The sequence below is a fragment of the Hyperoodon ampullatus genome (genome assembly GCF_949752795.1).
Source record: "Hyperoodon ampullatus genome assembly, chromosome: 6".
NCBI classification, from domain to species: domain Eukaryota; kingdom Metazoa; phylum Chordata; class Mammalia; order Artiodactyla; family Ziphiidae; genus Hyperoodon; species Hyperoodon ampullatus.
In genome coordinates, this window is record NC_136919.1 from 5,892,566 (window position 1) to 5,914,967 (window position 22,402).

The 22,402-nt window shown below is 57.5% G+C and overlaps 1 protein-coding gene across 1 annotated transcript; it reads right to left on the minus strand.

The window, feature by feature from the left end:
• Positions 1–4,193: 4,193 nt before the first annotated feature.
• On the minus strand, positions 4,194–18,265 carry PRDM12 (PR/SET domain 12; the record flags this gene model as incomplete). Its single annotated transcript, XM_079705765.1, has 5 exons — positions 4,194–4,597; positions 5,987–6,098; positions 14,469–14,624; positions 16,086–16,276; positions 18,043–18,265. 5 exons carry the CDS (start codon positions 18,263–18,265, stop codon positions 4,194–4,196), a joined length of 1,086 nt encoding a protein of 361 aa, XP_079561891.1.
• Positions 18,266–22,402: the final 4,137 nt, after the last annotated feature.

A 22,402-nucleotide genomic window follows, 5' to 3' on the forward strand; every position in this document is an offset into this window, starting at 1 on the left:
CTTGCCCAGTCCTGATCTACCCACTGGCTTCACCTTGTGTTCCATGAAATGGTAAAAAAGTAACTGCAGAAGTTTTCTTTTTTGTTTTTTGGCCGTGCCACGCGGCTTGTGGGATCTTAGTTCCTCAACCAGAGATCGAACCCATGCCCCTGGCAGTGGAAGCATGGAGTCCTAACCACTGGACCTCCAGGGAATTCCCTTTTTTTTTTTTTCAGAAAATTTCTAATCAGAGATGTGCACAAAGATTTCTGCCCAAGGACCCTCATCAAAGTATTACCTTCTGAAAACATAGAAATAGCCTTGATGTCTGTGGCAGTTTTTATACATGTCCACAGAATTTTTGCTACATCTTCAATTAAGAAGTGCAGTCAGTGCCTCCTCATCTTGCATCTGGGCAGACTTGTGACTGCTTCGATAGCTAGCACATGTCAGAAGTGCCTCTAGGGGACTCCAAGGACTGGTCAGAATAGACGATGAAGCTTCCACCTGGTTCTCCTGCAACACCTGCCCTTGAAGCCCTGAGACAACATGCAAGAAGTCTGACTTCCCTGAGGCAGCCATGTTGTAGGACGCAGTCAGGTTGGGTGCTAACCAGCCACCATCCATAACCTTTCCCACCCCTCACGGCCACACATCCCAGCAGACCAGATCCAAGGTGGGAAGGAAGCTGAAAGCTTAGAATATCTGTTCTTCCATTTCAAGAGATCTGAGGATAATGGCTATAGGAAAGGGCAGGAGAAGAGGAGATGGACAGCTGCCTTAGATGCCCTCTGGGGGATGTACAGTAAGGTAGGTGGTAGAAGCAGCTACAACCCTTCTTACCCACCAAAGGCATCCATATGCTAACAACAGCTCCCATTTATTGAGCACGTACTATGTGCCAGATACCAAGCCATGTACTTTATTCATTTATTTATATTATCCCACTTAATCCTCACAATATCCTGAGGAGCTAAGTATCACCCCATTTTTCATTTGAGGAACTTGAGACACAGAGCCATTAATTGACTTGCCCAAGGTCACACAGCTAGTGAATGGCCGAGCAGGGTTTCAAGCACAGACCAGTGGCCTCTATCTAGAATCCTCGACACCTGGAGGTCCTGAACCATGCAATAAAAAAGGCATAAAAGGCATCTTGATTGAAAAGGAAGAAATAAAACTGCCTTTATTCACAGACAACATGATCATGTACATAGAAGTCCTAAGGAATCTACCCCAAAAAACTACGAGAATGAATAAGTGAGTTTTGCAAGGTTGAAATATACAAGGACAATTTACAGTGCTGGTTTACACTGCATCCCTATGGGTTATGCAGCAAGCCCTTCTGGCCGAATCTGCAGGCAGACTGGGAGGTGGTGTGGCCGGCTGGTCATGAGCATGGCTTCTAAGGTCAGTTGCCATGGTGAAACCTGCCCTGCCACTCATTGGCTGAGTGACACGGGCAAATGACTTCCTCTCTGCCACAGTTTTCTCATGCTTCAAATGGACTTTAATAGAGCATGGGGGAGAAACAAGAAAAAAGAGTACCAAGCTCATGGGTTCACGGGGAGGATTCCTGGAATGCACGCAGGTAAATCTCTAAACCCCAAAATGACTGTGGCTGTGTTTGCATGCCTTTGTGGGGAGGAGGGCGCGTGCACTCTTGGGAAAGGGGCCCGAAGCCTCTTCTGGAAATGGGAGCAAGGTAGATTAGGCTTTGAGTACCAGGCCTCCCACCAGCGTGCAATTCTTCAGCATGATGATTCCTATCTGCTCATCCTAGCATCTCCAGCGCCAGCACACGTCTGGAGGAGAAACAGGTCAGCAGCCGGCAGAGCAAATGCACTTTCGTCTGCAATTACAGCCTGCTGCCACCAGGTGGGTTCTGGAGCCCGCGCTGCGGCCCTGTGAACTGTAGCTGAAACTTCACAGAATTACCTACAGAGAGCGATTTAGATTTTTGATCAAGGGCCCCAGTGACTTCTCTGAAGTCTGACACCTGCACTGCAGTGAGAGAAGGATAAGGCCGGGGGCCACCAGAGGCATCGGAAGCCTCACGGTGAGGAATCAAAGGAGAGGCAAGATTTGTAATGGGAGTACCAAGGGTGACATCCCCCACTAGCCCAAGGAGGAAACCCCAGACCCCAGATGGGACCTACAAGTGAACACATCAAGTGTGCATCTCTGCCTGTGCCCCCATCTGCCAGGGTGCAGGACCAGTCCCCCAAAGTATGCAGTCTTTGGGAATACCTGAAGCTCCAAATGGGGATGGCCTGTGTGTACAAGTGTGAATTCCAGTGTCTTCAGGTGTGCGTGTGTGTGTGTGTGTGTGTACAGCTAGATGAGGGTGCACAGAGAGGTGTGCCTGAGGGATGCCAGTGGGTTGGAAGGGTGACAGCCTCACAGCCTTACATGCCGGAGCACAGGTGAGAACTCACACTTCCCAGTTTGTACACCTCCTCCTGGTCAGGAGGTCCTGGAGAGGAGAGCCAGGGCCTGGCCCTACATTGATGACCTCCTTGCTCTTTGGTCTTCCTCAAGGAGGGTCTGGAAATGGGTGCCCAGAGCATTTGGAAATTCTAGGCCTTGGGAGTGCACTTGGTGTCCATCTTGGTCCACCCACACTGGCTGCTTAGATTCCTCAAGTTGTCCATGAAAAAAAAAAAAAAAAAGTAAGTAAAGATTTGGGGGCAATAACAAAGCAAGACACTGATATTTGGGAGTCAGCTGGAAACCACGAGGAATCTGCCAGCCCCTCGGGAGGTTTCTGATTGATTTGTACTGTGGTCATATCTCTGGGAGCTGACACCCAGCTGTGACAAGGGTGACTTTCAAAACCAGTAAGTGGAACAACTCTTCCTGCCCCCCTCCAACTTCGAGACGTTTTTCCTTTTCCTTTTCCATATTTCCTTTTCCTGCAGACAAAAGCGTCAATCCATTCAGATGCTAAGTGATAAATGTTCCAAGTAATTTTTATTTTAGAATACAAGAGAGGTACAAATGTATTTACAGTTGTACATATACAATCAAATATATATCACAGTTTCGTAAATATCATTTTAGATAAATATTTACAAAGTTAAAGTGACCATTTTCTGGAAGTAGAACACAAGTTTTTGAAAATCCTATACATTTTGTACTTTTCATTAATATTATTATAGTTTATTTTACAAAACGCCCTACGGGAATTCTAGTAAATGACTGCAAGGTGGGAAAGGCGACACCAGAGGGCGCCCACGGCCGGAGCTTGGGGAAACTTGGGACAGAGCAAGGGCGGAACCTCCCGGGATCCCGCACAGCTCGGAGATGCTTTCCGGGCTGAGAAGCCAGTCTTGGCCTCCTCGGGTCGGAGAGTGGCGAGGAGGGGCGGGAAACTTCCTCTTTCCAAGCTTGATGTCAGAGCCGAAGGGGAGGAGGCATTGGTCCAACTCTCTCATTTTACAGATGGGGAAAGGGTAAACGGAGGCCCAAAGAAGGGCAGGGCCTTTCCCGGGGTCCCCATAGTGGATTTCCCTTTTGCCTTCTCAGCCTACCTGGCACATTTGTGCCTCGTCCATCCCCAAGGAGCCGACTTTCGGGGGAAGGTGGCCCGAAGGAGAGAAGGGCCCGCTTGGTAGGAAAGGGCAGGTCTCTCCGGCCTCTTCTGGCTGCCCCTGAACCCCTTCAGTCCCCAACTCTCAAGGTCGCGTCCTTGAGTCCTGACATTGCAAGATATCAGTCTCAGAGGCGGTAGGAGGAGACAGATGCGCGTAGTGCCCTGGCCCGCTGGCCACACTGGGACAGAGAGCTCCATCCCAACACGCAGCTCTCTGCGGGGGTGGTGAGGGCCCCCTTTCCCCGCTGAGGGCCCTCGGAGACTTTTGGTCCCCTCTCCTGGCACCCACCAGGGGGCTATCAGCCTGGGCAGCCGACTCCACAAGAGGAGGGAGACTCAGGGGTGAGGCCGAGCATGGGGATCCCCTGAAGAGGAGGCGGCCGAGCAGCTGCACCAGCTGGGCGGCCCGCGAAAAGGACGTCACCCCTCAGTGTCCTCATCTGCGAAACGGGGCGAAGAGTGTATGCCTGGGCGTCATTTCTGGGGCGCACCTACAGCGTCGGTCCGGCGGCCGCGTGCCGCAGGGAGCGCGAGTCGGGAGGGAGAGCAGCCCCGCCGCGCGCCCCGGCGGGCTGGCCGGCGGAGGCGCGCGCGGGCGGGAGCGGGCGCGCCGCGGCGCTCACAGCACCATGGCCGGCAGGTGGTGCGCGGCGGCGGCGGCGGCGAGCGCGGGCGCGTGCGCGTGCGGCGCGGGCAGCGCGGGCGAGTGGGCCTGCAGCGCGGCGCTGGGTGGCCGGTGGCGCGCGCTCTTCTGGTGGGCGCGCAGGCCGGCCAGCTGCGAGTAGGCGCTCTGGCACACCTGGCACTTGTAGGGGCGCTCGCCCGTGTGCAGGCGCACGTGGTTGCGCAACGTGGACGACTGGCTGAAGCGGCGGTTGCAGAAGCGGCACACGAAGGGCTTGTCCAGCGTGTGGATGCGCATGTGCGAGCGCAGGTTGCTGCGCGAGTTGAAGCCGCGGTGGCAGATGACGCAGCGCATGCGGCCCGAGGTGCCAGCCGCCGGGTCCGCCGGGTGGAAGTCCTCTGGCCGCGCGGGCGGGGCCCGGGGGGTAGGCGGGGAGGGGGAGAGAGAGAGCAGCCTTGTTAGAACCCGCGCGGCCGCGGCCTGATCTCCCCGTACCCCTCCCCCACGTGTGCCCCTCCCAGGGCCCAACAGCCTCCGATCGTCGGGTGCCCACTGCGCAGATTGCTGGCGCTGGCAGAGGGATGGTAGGGGCAGCAAGAGCCCTGGGCTGGGATCAAATAGGAGTTGGACTCCAGACCATGCTGCGAGATCTCAGGGACTTAGTGACTTAGCTTCGGGAAACCTCAACTTTCTCATCCGTAAAATGGGAACCTACTACGACCTCACGGGGCTATGCACGACTACACGAGATGATCACAAAAAACTGACGTCTTTGAAGATTACTCTGTATTGATCACTTTACCTGCCTGAGGCCGGATATGGGGAAGTACCAGGTTTATAGTAATCTTCCATCAATGGTAGCCACTGTTATAACTCCTCCTCTCCCCCCAAAACCTTTCGTTTATTCATCCCACAAATATTTACTGAATGCCAACTATGTACCAGTGAACTGCACCTCACTTTTCTCATCCCTGAAATGGAAGTAATAATAGCATCACGCCCAAAGGTTGCTGTAAGGATCAGAGAAACGGTTTGTGAAACATTAGCTGCAGAGCAAGTGCTGGATAAACAGTAGCTCCTGAGCCTCAGGTTCATCCTCTAAAAATAAGGATAACCAAATATCACAAGGGTTTTATGAGGACCCATGTGGGATGACACCTGTAGAAGGTTTAGCCCAGTACATGGCAGGAAATAGGTCTTGAGCAAATGGTCTCTACCGTGATGATCAGCGCCCCACCCCACCCTGCTGCAACACACACACAGGCACACTTTGCTCTGTCTTCATTCAACAGGTTTATACTGAGCACCTACTCTGGGCGAGGCTCAGCACCAGGGACAGGGCAGGGAAATGTAGATTGTGAAAGCTGGAAGGGAGCTTAGAGATCATCTCGCCCAACATCCTTCTTTTACAGGTGGGTAAACTGAGGCACCGAGCCATTTCCTAAGATTGCACAGCAGAACTGGGACTCAATCCAGTCTCCTACTGCCTGGCCCGTTGCTTCTCCACCATGCGCTGCTGCTGCCTCCACCCAATCTGCCCCCAGACAGTCTGTCTTGTCCAAAATCAGAACTGTCTTCCATCTATGCCTGGACCATGGCAGCGGCTCCAGGGGCATTGGCCTCCTTGAACCAGTAAGTCCCATGTGCTTGATGCTGCTGGACGTGGAACCAGGGTCCCCAGAGGCCAGGAGCCTCCCTGCCAAACACACACACACACACACACACACTCACTCTCTCTCTGGCTTCCGTGGCTCCCTTGTCATTGTGGCCTCATGGGGACTACCTACCATGCTTGTTCTTTTTCTGCTCCTCCCCAAGCCCGGGCACACCAGGGATCCCCAGGAAGGTGTTGTGTGAGTTTCCATACCACACCAGCAGCTCCTGGTCTGGAGGGATCATCTGTAGGGAAGGAGGCAAAAGGAGATCAGGGGGGCTTCCCTGGTGGCGCAGTGGTTGAGAATCCGCCTGCCAATGCAGGACACACGGGTTCGAGCCCTGGTCTGGGAAGATCCCACATGCCGGGGAGCAGCTGGCCCCGTGAGCCACAATTACTGAGCCTGCGCGTCTGGAGCCTGTGCTCCGCAACAAGAGAGGCCGCGACAGTGAGAGGCCCGCGCACCGCGATGAGGAGTGGCCCCCACTTGCCACAACTAGAGAAAGCCCTCGCACAGAAACCGAAGACCCAACACAGCCATAAATAAATAAATAAGTAAAGAGCATGGTTCCCTTAAAAAAAAATATTTTAAAAAAAACAAAAACAAAAAAAGGAGATCAGGAAGGCAGCAGCCCGGGGGTGGGGGGGGGCGGTCCCCGGGGGGTCCCCTCACAGCCGGGAGGGGCTGTCCTGGTGCCCACCATGGAGATGTGGATACAGTCTCAGCCCCAAGAAAGGCACACTTGGGCCCCTTTCTATCCCCGGCAAAGCTTCACAGACATGGAAGCCTTGGGTTGGTCTGCCTCTCTGCCCCCCTCTGCCTGGACTTCTCGCTGCATCTGTCCTGGCTCTGCTGCTGGGATCAGAGCTGTCTCCTGGCCACACAGGAGCTCCCAAACTGACAGCAATGGAACAGAAACCTTGCCGCAAGCAGAAGTAAAGGAAGAAGGAAAGCTAGAAAACTTTTCATTTCTCTCCGAGGGGAAGCAGAGTCAGCCAGCCCTCAGGTCTGTGGGGCTGAGCCAGACGTTCCCAAGGAGAGTGGCCCGCGGGGCACCCTGTGGTTCTCGCTTACACCCTGCCTGATGATGTTCTGGAAATATCTCTTATCCAGAGCAGCCACGAGGCAGCGCCACGTCACATACCCTTCTCTCCCCATCACAGGGTTCTGCCTGACTCCCTGTACGCGGCTAAAAAAGAAGCATTCGGTTCAGTGAACACCTCCACCTCTGGAAATACTGGGGCACACAGCCTTAAACAAGATCCGTTTGCCATGTCCTAGGTCTGTGGCAGAGAACTCCACAAATGGTGACAGGGCTCTGCTGCTCCCAGGGGAGGACTGCCCCAGGGACACGGTGCCGGCGGTCAGGAGGGAGGGCTTTGCAGTGACAATCCAGGAAGGCAGTGGAAGGCCTGCTCCAGAGGTGAGGCTGACCCCGCCCTCTGGGACAGCCCAGGGGCCCGCCACACCTTTGGTGGAAGCCAGTTATTCCTCAAAGCAAAGAACCTTCAGGCCCCAGCCAGCTAGAGCAAACGAGAGAGGGGAAGGCCCATCGCCTCCCAAGGCCTGGACCCCGGAGGAGCTAGCTGTGGCACCCACCCTGGGGGGTCACTCTCTTATCTGCCCAGAGAAGAATGGATGCCGCCCCCCGGGCAATGGCTGGATTGTTTTCCTGGTGGGTCTTCTTTTAGTTGAAGTACAAAAGATCACACAGGACTCCATCTAGGGCTGTCTGAAATCACACCAGAATAGGGCCCTTCTCCTTGGCCTCCATGGTCACAGAGAAGGCTCCCTTCCATTCCCTTTGGTTCTGGCCTGCAGACCCCCGATCTGCTCACCACACCTTCCTTCCTCTGGTCAGAGCCAGGAAGAGCCTCAGAGCATCACAGCCAGCCCTGCTGGACCCTGAAAGGAGAGGGAAGCAGAGAGAGGAGGGGGTGGGAGAAGTGAAGCTCCAGGGGGCCTAGGCAACGTCCATCCTCCTAAGACTCAGCCAGGGGTCACTGTGCCCCTTCCCAACAGACCCTACAGCCCATGGGGTGTCACATCAAGCCTCAGGGACAGTGAGTGATGAGGAGCCGGGCAGAGGGTGCCACACCAGCGTGGACCGACGGGGTTTAAATATGGAAAAACCAAATGCAGTCCCTGAACCCAAGGAAAATTAGGCAGCGCGTCAAAGAAAGCAGGCAGGTTAGAATCTGGCACCACAGCAAGAGTCCTCGAGGCCTCTCTGGTCATTCATAGTCACGGCCGCTGTAAGGAGGCCAGCAGGGGTCAGAGCTGAAGGCCCTGCTGGAGAAAGGGTGGGGCTGAGAGAATTTTGTGAACCCCTTAGAAAAGAGGGTGATGGAGCTAAAATATTCAAGATAAATTCACCGTGAAGGAAGCTGCTGAGAGATGGTGCCAGTGGGCCCTTGGTCACCAGGTCCCTGGGTGACCCTAGGCAAGCACTGTGTCTCTCTAAGCTTGTCTCCTCAAGTGAAGGGGGTGGGGAGCATGATCCCTGAGGCTCCCCCAACTCTAAGACTCTGATTATGTCACCTCTGACATTGTCCCAACCCCTGGTTTCAATTCTCAGACGACACCAGATGTTTATACATCACGGTTCTTCTAAAGCAACCAACCACCTGTCCAAATGTCTGTACACGCCCCTTCCTTCAGGAGACCGTCCTGCTGAGGCTCCTGGCTCAGGCCCTGGGCTCACACACGTCGGGGTCCACTTGGGCTCCCCACCTGCTGAGCGTGCCACTTTGGGCAAGGTGCCTTCTGTCACGGGTCCTCAGTTTCCTCAACTGCAGAACAGGGACAGCCCCTTCTGTAGTTTCACAGGGTGCTTGTCCGGGCTCAACGGGGCCATGCACTTAAAGCTGTTTGTACTATTTTCTGAGAGCTCATCAACCGCTCAGAGAAGCTGGCAGCCATCTCTGGGACATGGGGTCCTTCAGCTGTCCCCACAGAGCGTGAGGGGTGGCCCAGGATGTCCTGCGGCTTTGCCTTCAGTGACCATCAAGAGCGCAGGCTGGGGACTTCCCTGGCGGTCCAGTGGTGAGGACTCGGCGCTTTCACTGCTGAGGGCCTGGCTTCAATAGCTGGTCGGGGAATTAAGATCCCACAAGCCGTGCAGCGAAAAAAGCAAAAAGAAGCACAGGCTGGACCCACATGCTCCCAGGACACCAGTGCCCCTCCGGTGCCACCTCTTCCCTGGCCCATCTGCCCGGGGGGAGCACAGATGTGGGATGACAGGTTCAGCAAGTCGCCAGTGGGAGCTGCATCTCCGCCCCCAGACGTGCAGTCTGGGAATCAAATATCTAAGTCAACACCGGCCTTTTCATTTGAATTGACTAACAATTATTATTAAATATAAAACAGATATAACAGCAACAACAATCATGGTGGTGAATGAGAAGCCAAGAACAAATTCTGAATATTATTATTGAAAATGGTGACCGCCTGGAGGGGTGGGATAGGGAGGGTGGGAGGGAGGGAGACGCAAGAGGGAAGAGATATGGGAACATACGTATATGTATAACTGATTCACTTCGTTATAAAGCAGAAACTAACACACCATTGTAAAGCAATCATACTCCAATAAAGATGTAAAAAAAAAGAAAAAAAAGAAAATGGTGGTTGGGAATCATATTTTTACAGTAAGAGCTTTAATATTGACTGCTTCAATATAGGCTGAGTCATGTATTTACTAACACATTTTTCAAATGCACTAGAATTAATTTTACTAGTGCATTTTAAAAATTAAAACAGTGATACAGACACAAAGCAGTATATAAGGAAAAGTAACTCTCTCTCCCACTCAGGGCATCCAGCCACTGTGGCCGGTTTTCTGCGCATCTTTCCTCAGAAGGGTTTGTCGTTTTGAGACCAGTTTTTTTTTTTTAATGCTGATTTAAGGTGCATGAGGAACAGCGTGATAGAGCAGAGTGACCTTCATTTTCTACGAGATGCATCTGATTTTTTAAGAATTAATGAGCACATATTACGTTTATACAAAAAAATATTTTTTAAAGAGAGAAAATCTATTAAAAAGAACTTACTAGAATTGAGAATGACACACATCCCCAGACAGCAAGAAGCCTCCAGCTGTAAGGCAGCGCTGGGGAAGGCTGTCTCACCCGCACAGAGGCCGGGCACTGGAGTCTCTCTCTGCCCTTCAGAGCTCTGGGAAACCAGCAGCAGCTCCTCCTGGCCTGGACCTCTGGCATCTGCTTGCTCCCAGACACCCCTCATGCAATGACCCCGGAGATGGAGACCAGGAGTGCCGGGGAGACCCACAGCCTCTTCCCTGAGATCTTAGTACCGTTGTCCAGAGGCTGCCAGGGTCCCATCAGCCAATCACCTAAGAGCAAAGAACGGCCACAGTCCCGTGCAGGCCTCCTCAGTAGCCCTGTTTCTTTATGGCCAACGCTCTGGCCTGGCCCAGCCAGGGCTTTCCACGGGGGCTCGGAGAAGGAGGATCAGCTGCTTATCTACTTTTCTGGGGATCTGAGACTGGCTCAGGATACACAATAAACAAAGCAATTCCCAAAGAAATGCATCCTGTACCATAAAATCCACATCCTCAAGACACGGGGTGATTATCAGCGCCTGACTCCTTGGCTGACAAATTATATAATCGCCCAACTGGTGCCTCTTCAGCTTCCCTGTTGGCCCAGAAGTTCTGCTCTGACCCATTTCTGAATTTTTATTATCAGTTGAAAACGTTTCGGGGTTTTGGTTTGTTTTCCTAATACAAATTCACGTCACGGTATTGAACATGCTCCCAGGAGGCTCTGATGTCCTCCCCGTCCCCCCGTGGTGCAGAAGCCCTTGTCTAGAAGGACCTCAGTGTCATCTGGATGAATATCAATTTCCATTGTACCACAGATGTCCCAACACACCAATTAATAGAGTTCTAGCAAATAGATATTGGCCAGGGAGGTCCCACGGCGTGGTGACCAAGGGCTCCACCGTGGGGTCACACAGGTCTGGATTCAAATCACAGCTCAACAGTCTCCCAAGATCTCCCTGAACTTTAGTTTCAACGTCATTAAAACAGGGATAGTGATAGCACCAGACTGAGTGGATTCGATGTTTTCAAAGTTGCTAAGACCCTTAGCACGGTGCTGGCACACGGTAACGGCTCCACAGATGGTAGCATCATTAATTATGCCTATTATTAATAATCAAAGTGCCTAACTGCACCCACCGGTAAGCAAGATCAAAAGGAAAATGGGGGCTTCCCTGGTGGTGCAGTGGTTGAGAGTCCGCCTGCCGAGGCAGGGGACACAGGTTTGTGCCCCAGTCTGGGAAGACCCCACATGCCGCGGAGTGGCTAGGCCCGTAAGCCATGGCTGCTGAGCCTGCGCATCCGGAGCCTGTGCTCCGCAACGGGAGAGGCCACAACAGTGAGAGGCCTACGTACCGCAAAAAAAAAAAAAAAAAAAAGGAAAATGGTGCTTGCCCTCATAGAGCCAAGAAACAGAGAGATGGGGCTATGAGGCTCTAGAGGAAAAAAACCCCAAAACAAACCTCAATTGCCTGAAATGAGAAGAAAAGCAGCTGAAAGAAAAAGCCCACACTTCAGGGCACAGTCATTTGCCAAAACCTCAGGAGGGGAAAAGCCTGGGAATTTTCTTCCCAGTTCCCAAATCCAAAATTTTCATAATTTATTCCTAAATCGTTTTCTTGTGTTGAGTTTTGGGGTCAAAGTTCTTGCTTCCCTGGGGCAGCTGGTTTCTTTGCCGGTTTTGTTTTCTTGGGAGAAAAGGGTCCGTGTGTCCATTTTCAACCCAGCCCCCATCACCTGGAGAAAGACTTATTCATTCAGCATTTAGTGCCATTTGCTATGTGCTGGGCACTTTCTAGAAATGTCATTTTAGGCACCTGAGGTTGAAGATAGCGAGGGGAGAGCCTGGGATAACATGTTGGTAGATCCAGCCAGATGCATAAACCCCGCCTAGGGATTCTGCACAGACTGGCCGGCCTGGAGACCCATCACCCTCGTCTCTGTTTGGACGGCTGTTAATTTTGTATCTGTGGGAAATTTTAGGGCAGCAGTAGTATATTCTGCTTATTGAATGAAGATGCTTCTTCTCATTTTTTTTTTGGCAAGTAATGGGTTACTGTTATGAAATCTACACAGTGGTTCTGAGTGGCGGAAAGATTAAGAAAACAGGTCACGGCACAGACCCTTCTTGGCTCACTCACACACATGCACAGAACAAACAGCCCACGCATTCAAGAGGCGTCCGGGGAGTGGCCTGGAGCAGCAGGAATCTCTTCTGGCCGAGCCCTGCTGCACGGTGGTCACACACACCTGGACACACAGTTGGTCCGGTAAGTGGCGTCTGACATTTTGACACATTGCTTTAAGAAAATTGCCACCACGAAAAATGTACCTAACTTCACTTATTAAAAGTAAAATGGGTGATATTTTGTGTTTCCTTATTCCTCACTCCAGCCCTCGGCTTGCTAACTCTGTAAAAGCACGAATAGCCAAACCGGTGATATCTACTTATCTTGATCATATACGGTAGCTTTTCCCGATCCTCTTTTTTCAACTTAAATTCCTGATCAGATGTAGATGACTTTTAAAAAATCTTATAATCTTAGATTCCTCCGTGGAGATACACTTCAGCCACCTTGTCCTCTGACTCTGAATTTCTCTATAAACGTCTATTAATATTTCCTGACTCTGTCCAGCTCTCAGCCAGTGTGACCTGAACAGCAAGATGAGACTCAGGCCTCCGCATCTGACGCCTTGGGGAGTCCTTTTGCCAAAATCACATCAGCATCCTTACCCTCTCTCCTGTGTGTAAGCATGTGTGTGTGTGAGCGTGCGTATGTCTGCGTGGAGGCATGGAATGATTGTGTGTCCCCCATCTCATCTGTTTCAGGGGGGCCGGGAAGCAGTGTGCAAATGTGAGGCCGTGTGTGAGGTTGAGCGGGTAAAGGGGGGTGCTCTCTGCCAGATGCGAGGTTCAGCCACACGTGAGGCTGGTCCTAGGAAGTCTAATGCGAGGCCCTTGCTCCCACAGGGTGGCTGCCCGGCCAACAGTCACAAGAAACAACTCAGTCCTCAGCCTGGGCCACCATCCGTCCTATCCTTGCACTGTCCCACCTCACTTGAACCCCAGTCCAAGAACGGCTCACCTTTCTTTTTTTCTTTTGTGCCGCACAGCTTTCAGGATCTTAGTTTCCTGACCAGGGATCGAACCCAGGCCCCGGCAGTGGAAGCGCTGAGTCTTAACCACTGGACCGCCAGGGAAGTCCCAACCTTTCTTTACCCTTCTTGGTTCTCCTCAGGTCCAGCCCTTGGCTGGACCACACCAGGGCCCAGGCAAAGGCCATTCTGTTGTCACTCCTGGAAGATTCCCAGGGGCCTGGTTATTGAGGGACAGCTGTCCGGTGCCCCTCGGGGCCTTAGAGAGACACGGGGCTCTGAGTTACAGGAAGAAAACGGACTAAACGAAAGGAGAGTCATTCTCTGGCCTGGGGCGGGGCGCTCCTTCAGAACACCTCCAAACTCAGCCAAGCCTAGCCGCACCCCAAGGGGCACCGTGCTTCTCCCTCCAGAGGAGCAGAAGCGTGGGGTCCAGAGGACTATTGGGGGAAGAGCCCCACCACCACCCGGGCCGAGCACTCGCCACCAACCTGCCTGCCCCCTCCTGGGCGGGACGCTGAGCAAATGTCCTGCCAAGAGACAACGTGCAGGGAGGGTCCTAACAGCATGGCTGCCTCGGCTACCACCGCCCGGCTACCACCACTCGGCTTGCTCTGTGCTATCATCAGCTCTCCAGACACTGCGAGCCTGTCTGCCTCTGCCCAAGCGATTCCCCACTGGGGACACCTCTTTCCCCATCCCGCCTGAACCTCTCCCTGCCCTGGGCCTGGCCAGCTCCTCTGACAGCCCCTCCCACCCACCATGGGATATGCTATTTAATCTCTCCCTTTCTCTCTCATCTGAGAAGCTTCACCCAGCTCAGACACTAGTGTTCGCATCCCTCACAAATGCCCATGAAAGCTGCTGAGTCTGCCAGTCATCAAGTGAGACCCAGCAAACGGTAGGTAATCACAGAATCCTCCCTTGTGGATTAAATACGTGAGGATTCAATACAATAATGCACATACAGTGTCTAGGAAAAGCCTGACGCCACAAGCGATCAGGACGTGATAGCTGAGATTAGAGTCGCGCGTGGTCCACCCGTCCCCGGTGACAGGCCACGCACAACCAAGATGCTGCCGAGACAACTCCCTCTCTCCCACCCAAATGCTTTCCCTGGGCTGCCTTCTGGTGTCTCTCTCTCTGTATTTCTATGGCTTCTCAACCCCAGCACCCCCTCAGCAGTTATCTGGGGACCCCAGTTGAGGTGCTCATGATATTCACAACGGCATAAAGTGGAAAGTCCTGTCCTTTCTGATCTACAGCAGAAAGCTTGCCCTGGAGGTCGTGCTCCCAGAGACAGTGATGCATGGGCCTCAGTCCTCCAGCCTGGGCAGGGCCAGCTGGGCCAGCACGTATGCCCCTCTCTCTCCCTCAGTCCCTGGACACAGCTGCCCGGCTCCCCCGCCCCCCGCCAGCTGCACGCGCTTCTCCCTACACGACAGCACACACACTCACCTCGACGGCTTTGTAGAAGATGCTGGTGCCGATCTGGACCACCTCGAGGTTCTGCTCTTGCTCATTACGTGCGCACTTGATGTAGGTCATCCAGCTTCGGTGGTCCTCCTGGCTGGCGTCGATGAAGTAGCGCACCGTGCCATCCTCGTTGAAAACCTGGGCGCAGGTGAATCGGGAGCCAGGTGAGGCGGGGCTGGGTCATGTGTGCCGCCCGTGGCCAGGGCTAGGCCTCAGGCTGGGCACATCCACACACTCTGTCTCTCCATCCTCACAACAGCCCCAGGAAGTGGATGCAGCTATTATTGTCTTGGTTTGCCAGCCGATGAAAGGGAGGCTCAGAGCAGGACGGTGACTTGCCTGAGGCCAGCTGGCTAGAAGTGGCCAACAGGGAGTCAGTCTCTAGGGCCCCACAGGCTCCTGCTGCCATGTCCTCCCCATCCCCAGATGAAAAGCATCTCCAAGAGATCACTGAGCACACAAAGTGACATCCACTCCAGCTAGTTCTCCGGGGATGCAGAGGTGCTCCCCAAAGCAGCGGAGGGCACTGACCAGGACCTCAGTGGGGGACACAGAAGAGCCTAGAAAGGGAAGCCTGGCTCACTGTGTCACCCTGGCCTGGCCCAGGCCCCCTTTGTGGGAGCTACCAAAAGTACTCAGAAACCAAACTGGACCCCAACTTCCTAACCCAGCAACAACGGGAGATGGGAACCACGGCCCAGGCCTCCAGAGGTGGGAGGAGGTGAGGTTAGGAGAGGCCTCATGGCCCTCTGCTCTCTTCCTTGGCTCCCTTGACCAGGTGCAGGATTTGGCCCATTCGTCTCCTTAATGGTCTGCCCGGTGGGGGCTATGGTGGGGAGCCATGGGGGGAGGAGGGGAAATGACATTAGGGAGAGGGTGCCTCAGCCTGGCCTCCTCAAGGTGAGACCCCCAAGAGGAGGAAGTGCTCTGGGAGGGGCTTTGTCCCCAGGGGGGCCCTCCCTGGCATCTGGCACAGTTGTGGAGGAGGAGGGTCAGAAGAGCCTGGATGGAAGGTCAGTTTCCTTCTGTAAAATGGGAATAATAACTCATGGGGCTGCTGAGGTAATCTGGTGGAATGTAGGCCCAGCGCTCAGAAAGCCGACTCAGTGCCGGTTAGTCGGTGTTCATTTCCAATGCCATTACTGTGCTTGGGTTGAGAAGCCCGAGGCCCAAGGAGCACAGGCTCCCTTCATCCTTCCAGCCACCCTCACCCGGAGGCCAGGCTGGCTTTGAGGGGCTTTCCTTGCTGCTTCTGGAGTGAGGGAAAGAATGCAGGTGGCTGGGCGGTGGCTCCCAGGAGTGGCTTGCCGGCTCTCCGTGGGACCCTGGGCAAAGGGCGCGGCCTCTCTGGGTCTCCGTGCCCTCCTCTATGAAGCGGACCTAACAACAGACGTGATCCCTAGGGCCGGCCAGAGGAGAGCGCCTTCGCCTCGCGATTTGGGGAAGAACCTCCAGGCATCAGGCGGCGTAGGATCCGGCCTCAGGGAGCGTCAAGGCCTGGCCCAAGGCGCCCGCAGCTTCCAGCGAGGGCGGAAGTAGCGGCCGGACGCCTGGGCCCCACCCGAAGCCCACAGCCAGCGCCCCGCAGCCCGCGCGTACCTCCCACATGAGGTTGTTGTTCTTGCAGATGTCCACGTGCTCCGGGGCGATGACGCGGCCGGTGAAGGGGCCCATCTCGGTGCCCGCCTTGATCCACGTCTTGGAGAAGATGCCGAGGCCCTCGCCGGGGATGGAGCTCTGCGCGATGATCACCTCGGCCGGCAGCACCAGGCTGGACAGCTTCTGAACCTCTGTGGCCGCCAGGCATGGGGACCGGGTCAGAGCCTGAGGCAGGGGAGGCCCGGCTCTTCCCCGGGGCTGGAGGCTCAGCGACCCGAGCCTCCTCTGATTGCAACCCGGGGACCCTCCGAAAGCAAGAGGTGCTTTGGGACTCATTTCGAGGAGAGGTTTTTGTTTGTTTGTTTGCATTTGTTTTTGTTTTTAGTCTCTCCACGAATTCTCAAAGCACCCACAACCTCCCCCGCCCTCCACCCCGGCAAAGTTTAAGAACTACTGAGCCGACCGCAGTGCGTGGCTTTACCAATGGGTAAACTGAGGCCCGCTCCCACGAGGGGGTGACGGCCCAGCCAAGACTCTTTGGCCCTGTCTGGTTCTGGGCCGATCGTGCGTCGCTCGGCGCTCACTGCGCGTCGCGGCACCGAGCACAGGGCACTGTCGGAGGACCCAGGACGCGGTCAGGGCTTCTGACTCCTTTCGCGGTGCGGGGGGCGGGCCTCGCGCCCGGGGCGGGCTGGCAGCGCCCGGAAAGGAAGCCTAGTTTCGAGGCGGCGGAAGCTCAAAAGAAACGCGGGCGACGGCGGGCCGTGTCTCGCGCTCTCTGGGTGACCCCGGGCGCGCCTGGGTCCCTCGCCGCCGCCAGGATCCGGGGTGCCAGGAAGGGCAGTGCCCGGATCGAGGCGAGCCGCGCAGTCGCCTCTCTGGGCGGACAAGAGCCGGGGCGGCCCGCAACCTCCGGGGGTCCCCCCGCCTGGTCGGGCAGCCGGAGTGGGAGCGGCGAGGCGCACAGGGGCGGCCTCCGTGTCTTACAAGGTCCCCCTCTAAGCTACCTGGGAAAATACCCGGCCAGCGGGCCAGCTGAAAGGGGGGGTTAAACGGTGTCCATTGCGGCGCGGCCGGCAATTTGTCACGCTGTTAAAGTGATCGCATTCATTCGGCTCCATTCGAAAGAAATTGCTAATTCTAAATTCATTAGCCCTGGAAGAATGCTGTAGCAGTAAATTGTAGCTCAGTGCGGAGGGGACTTGTTTAAAAGGGGCCGAGGAATTCCCCTTACAAAAAGGGGGGATTAGATGGTTGACATAGCGTGAATGGAAGTGGAATTAGTCTGCACGGTAAATTAAGAGAGGAACAGAAATCGTAAAGGGGGAAAAGGGGGCGACGCGCAGAGATGCCAGCGCCGGGGAAAGATATTGTTTGCGGGTTGATGAATGAGGAGTAAGAACTTGAGACATCTTAAAGAAAAGAAACTTTTCTGGCTCTTTCTCTCCGTCTCTCTCTCCGCGGCTTTCCCTCCCGTCCGCCCGCCCTCCGCCCCCTCCCCAGCCCCCGCTGCCTTTTAAAGTTCTTGGTTTAAGTGGGAACTTTCGCGGGTCAAGCCCAAGTTAACTAAATGAATTTAAAACCCCTTCTTTTTGAGTCAACTGCTATTACACGCCTAGTAAGGCTTTAAATGCCGGGAACCCGCCGGCTCTAAGGGGTGAGGGGCGGATGGGGAAGCGCGGGGGCGGCGCGCCCGGCCGCCTGGACGCCGAGATCTCTTCACCGAGCCGCGCGGGGTGGAGGTGCCCCCCTCCCCCGGACCCTCCCCGCCCGGGCTTGGCTGCTCGCTCCCTGGTTCGGCTCGCGGGAAACTGAGTCACACGCAGCATCTGGAACGCCCAGATTGGCGCGAGCTGCTGCGACGCCCCGTGTCCCCGCCGCGTCCTGCGCGTGTGGGCCCGGGAATCAGGGGCCGCGGGGAGGAGGGGATGCGATCGGCCTCGACGGCGCGACTCACCGCCCGAGAAGGACTGCGCCAGGACCTCGGCGGTGAAGGCTGTCTTGGGGCTGGCGTGGTGGCTCTTGTCTTCGAAGAGCTGCTCGCCCAGCACGTTGCGCCAGCGGCCGTACAGGAAGCTGTGCAGGATGTCGGAGGTGATGACCTCTGCCAGCGCCAGCCCCGGCGCCTTCAGCCCTGTCTTGAGCACCAGGGCCTCAGCCGGGAGCACGGAGCCCATCATGGGCGGCCCGGGGCTCGCCGGCGCCGGGGACGGACGGACGGACGGCCGGTCCGAGGCGGGGATGTGATGGGCGAGTGGGGAACACAGGGGCGAGAGAAGAGGGCTGGGATGGGGGAGGACGAGGACGAGGAGGATGAGGATGAGGACGCCGGAGGTAGTGGGAGGCAGGGGGCGGGGTGGGTGGGAGGAAAGTGAACGAGGGGGAGCGAGGCAGAAATGAAGAGAGAGATGGAGAAATCTGCGGAGATGGCAGAGGCGGCGCGGAGGGCTGGAGAGCCAGGGGTGGAGGCGGAGGCGGGTGCGGGGAGGGGGGCGGTGCGGGGTGGGTGGGAGGCGGGTGGCTTCAGAGAAACGGCGGCGAGGGGCTCTCGGCCGCGCGCTCGCCTCTCGCACACCCGGCCCGGACGGTCTTCCCCTTGGCAAAATCTCAGCGCCTTTATAGGAGCCGCAGTGACCCTCCTAATTGGTTATTAATGACCCCCTGACGTCGGAGGACAGACTTGTTGTACCCGGCCCGGCTCGAGGAGCCTCCGCCGCGAGAGCTCAAGGGGCGGGGGCGCTCGGGCTGCTCGGAACGTTCCCCCTGCGTCCTCCCGCCCCTCCCCGGCCCTTCCACCCCCCTCCTCTTCCTCCTCCTCTCCCCGTGGGAAGTGCCGGGCAGGGAGGGAGGCTCAGCCCGGGGCGAGGAGAGGAGGGGACAGAGCAGGGCAGGGGGCGCAGCGAGGATCGCTCGGACTCCGGGGACCAGACTAGGCCGGAGGGGACGCCTGGCCTCGGGCCCCGCGCTCAGCCACTATCCTAGGCCGGCTCTGCGCTCAGCATCCCTGCCCGGCCGGGCCGGCATTCACCTCCCCTACCGCTCCCTGGCCCGCCCGGCCCGCCGGGTCCCGCGCTCTCCCGGGCTCCACGCCCCAGACTGCGGTAGTCGCCCTGGAGCCAGCAGGCCCGGCGCAGGCCGCGCTGAACTCCTGCGCAGACGGCGCTGCTCTTCGCTTCAAACGGGCCGCTGCAGCAGCCCCGCTCGCTGCCCGCGGCCGGCTGTCAAACTCCTCCCTGGGCGGACAGGGCTGCGGGGCGGGGCTGCCGTCGGGGCTGAGCCCGGCCTGAGACGGCTTCGTAGGCGACCGTCTCCCGGCCCTAGGGGGCTAGGTCGGGGTCGGGAAGGGCAGACCGAAATCCGAGACAGCCGCGGGTCGCTTGGAAAAGGCTTTCCTTACGGAGGCAGGGGGACCGAAAGGGGTCTCCGGACCGTCGTGAATGGGAGCAGCAGCTGTGCCCTGGAGCGAACGCCCTCCGAATCTGCAGGCAGCCCCGGGCCAGGCCGCTGTGCGCCCTCGGCTTAAGGCTCGAGCCTCCAGGCTCCTTCGCTCAGCTGCGACTTAGGGAGGCCCGCTGCGCCCTGCACTCCTTCCTGCTTGCCTCGCAGCTCTCACCCTTTCTCTTCTGGCCCCCCTCTTCCTCTCTCCCCTCTTCCCTACTCGCTTCCTCACCCCACCCCACCCCACCTCAACCTCGTCCCACCGGTCGGCTTTCTTCGCGGAGGTTCCGAGGTACCCAGAGCGCCAGCGCGGTCTTTCCCTGGAGACAGGGAGCTGCTGAGCCCGGAGCCAAAGCGGGAAAGGTCACCGCTTCCTGCGGGCTTTGCCGCCTCCCAGGGTTAGCCTCATCCCCACCTCAGCCCCAGACAAGGGATGGGGAGCACAGGGACATCTCCATCTGCTGAACTCCTCAGCGCCCCCCACCACCTCCCCGCAATGTCAGATTCCGATAATGGAGCCGGGTTTTCTAGACGTTCAGGGCAGTGCGTTGGGCTCACGGTTAGCTGGAGGAATCGGACTCCCCAGGCCTTGTCCTCAGAGAGAGGACTTGGGTGGAGGGGCAGGGGGCCTGGCCTTCCTACAAGGAGGACCGTCCTCAGGCTCCTTGGAAAAGTGCTCCCTCCATAGCGGGGTCCTGCCTTTGCTAAGCCAGCCTCACACCTGGTGGCCGCAGACACCCGGCCTCTGCGTACCCCGTTCCGGCCAGTGGTCTCCTGGCATCCCGGGGTCCGCATCGGGGCGTAGAGTAAGGAAGGCAGCAACCACTGGCCTTCAGACCCAGAGCCCGGGTCACCTCGAATCTGATGCCCGGGAGAAGCCGCACTGGGCAGCAGGGGCGACCGTCGGGCCCGGCGCCAGCAGAGGGCAGAGCTGCGGAGGAGCAAGGGCAGCCCAAGGGTTAGGGTCCCGGAACCTCAACTTTCTTCCAGAGGTCGCCGGAGAGTCACACTGGCTCTGGCTTGGGCGCAGAGTTCGCGTCTGAGGAGGGCGGATGGAGTCCGGGCATGGGAGCCTCACCCGCGCCTGGGCCTCGGCTTCTACAAAGACTTGATGGAGGGGAAGAGAGTCACCAGGAGCCGTAACCAACCTCAGCGGCGCCTCCGGGAGACCAAGGAGGGATGAGGACCGCTGTGCGTCCTTGGGTCGGCCCTTCCCCTCTCTGAGCCTCAGTGTCCTGATGTGTGCAATGGTTTGGGTTGGACTTTGTGAACTGAGGTTTCTTCCCTCCTTGTCTCTCTGGGTCAGGTCACTTTCCTCTGAAAGCCCCGAGGATTCCCAGCCCACACCCCACTGACAAAAAGTCCTCAGCTCTGTGCGGTCCCTCCGTCCTGGGGGTGCAGCATGTGGGTCCTGGACGCTAGCTCGGGGTCAGAAGATGAGAGGATCGAGGGTCCGGACTGCGGCCAGGGAGCCCTCTTCTTTCCCCTGGACCCGCAAACCCCGGGAGAGGTGCTGGGGGCGAGGCGGAAGCGGAGCCGGCCCCGAGCGTCTCCTCTGCGCCCTCAAGTTTTGTGCTTCTGTTTTAGCAGCAGACCCACCCGACCGCGCCCCAGGGAAAAGGGGATCTGTAGGGAGGGCCCCAGTCTCAGGGCCCATTGGAATTGGGGAGCCAGGCCCCCCGCGCTGGCACCTCCCCTCGCTGAGATCGCGAGGGAAAACACGGCACGTTCTGGGGTTTCTCCACGGAGGAGCCGTGTAGTTCTCCGCGGGGCCCGGGCGCGGAGTGTGCCCGCGCCAAGCCCCCTCCCCTAGCCCCGGCAGCCTGAACTCGCAGGCACCGCCCCCCTCGCGGCCGCGGGCCGCCTCTCCGAGCTCTCTTCAATATTCATGGACGTTAATAGAGAGGCCCCCAGTATATCGGTCCATTGTGGGCGGCTCGTAGGGCTTGAATAGGCCCCGGCCCCCTTTCTTCGGCGCGGCTTCCCGAGGGGCCAGGCCAGGAGTGAATGGCCCCGCTTCCCGCCCCGCGCCCCCTCCCCCTTGCGGGCAGAACATCTTTATCCCCGCCGCCGCCGCCGCCGCCCGGGCCCCCATTCAAGCGGCCCGGGCTCCGGGCGGAACGAATCAATCGGCCGCGGCTCTTCGGAGGTCAGCCTCATAGCCCTGGCACCCCTGTCTCCTCGCGCCCACGGGAGTGGAGAGAGGGAGGCGGCGGCAGGCCGACGGACCCACGGGTTGAGGGGCACTGGGTGGGTGGGGAGGTGGCAAGGGAGCGGGGACCTCGGGAGGGGTGGCCGGGCCGGGGCAGGTGAAGAGGGCCTCAGTGCCCCGCGGCCGCTGGAAGTCGGCTGACCTCTCCTTGGTGCCCTGCGCAGGGCGGATCGCGGAGAGAACCGGGGCCGCTGCCCAAGCCCGGAGACCTGTCCTACCTCCCCTCGAGGCACCCGCACTAGCCCCTTCGGGTCCGGCGGCCGCACCCGCAAGGCCCAGGGCACGGGGTGGGGGGCAGCCTAGGGCTCCCCAGGCCACGCTTCTCGGCCCGCAGGGCACTTTCGTTCTCGCCTGTGCGCCCAGGTCCGGACAGCGCTCTTCCAGGGGCGTTCGGAGGCGAGGCCGGGTTCCTGGCTTCCGCGCCCTCGCTCGGCGTCCCGGCCCGGGTGGAGGGGGCGCTCGCCGGTCAGGCGGGGCCAAGGCGCACGGGTCCCCGCCCCTCCCGCCCCACCGGCCCTAGGAGGCGCAGAAAGGAGCCCATTGTCCGCCGGGAAATACATTTTTGGGGGCCGAGTGAAAGCCCGTCTTTCTTTTGAACTTTAGAAGAAAGTCTTCTGCCTCGCGCCTCGGAGGGAAAGATTGGTTCCCACCTCCCGGGGCCCCCGCG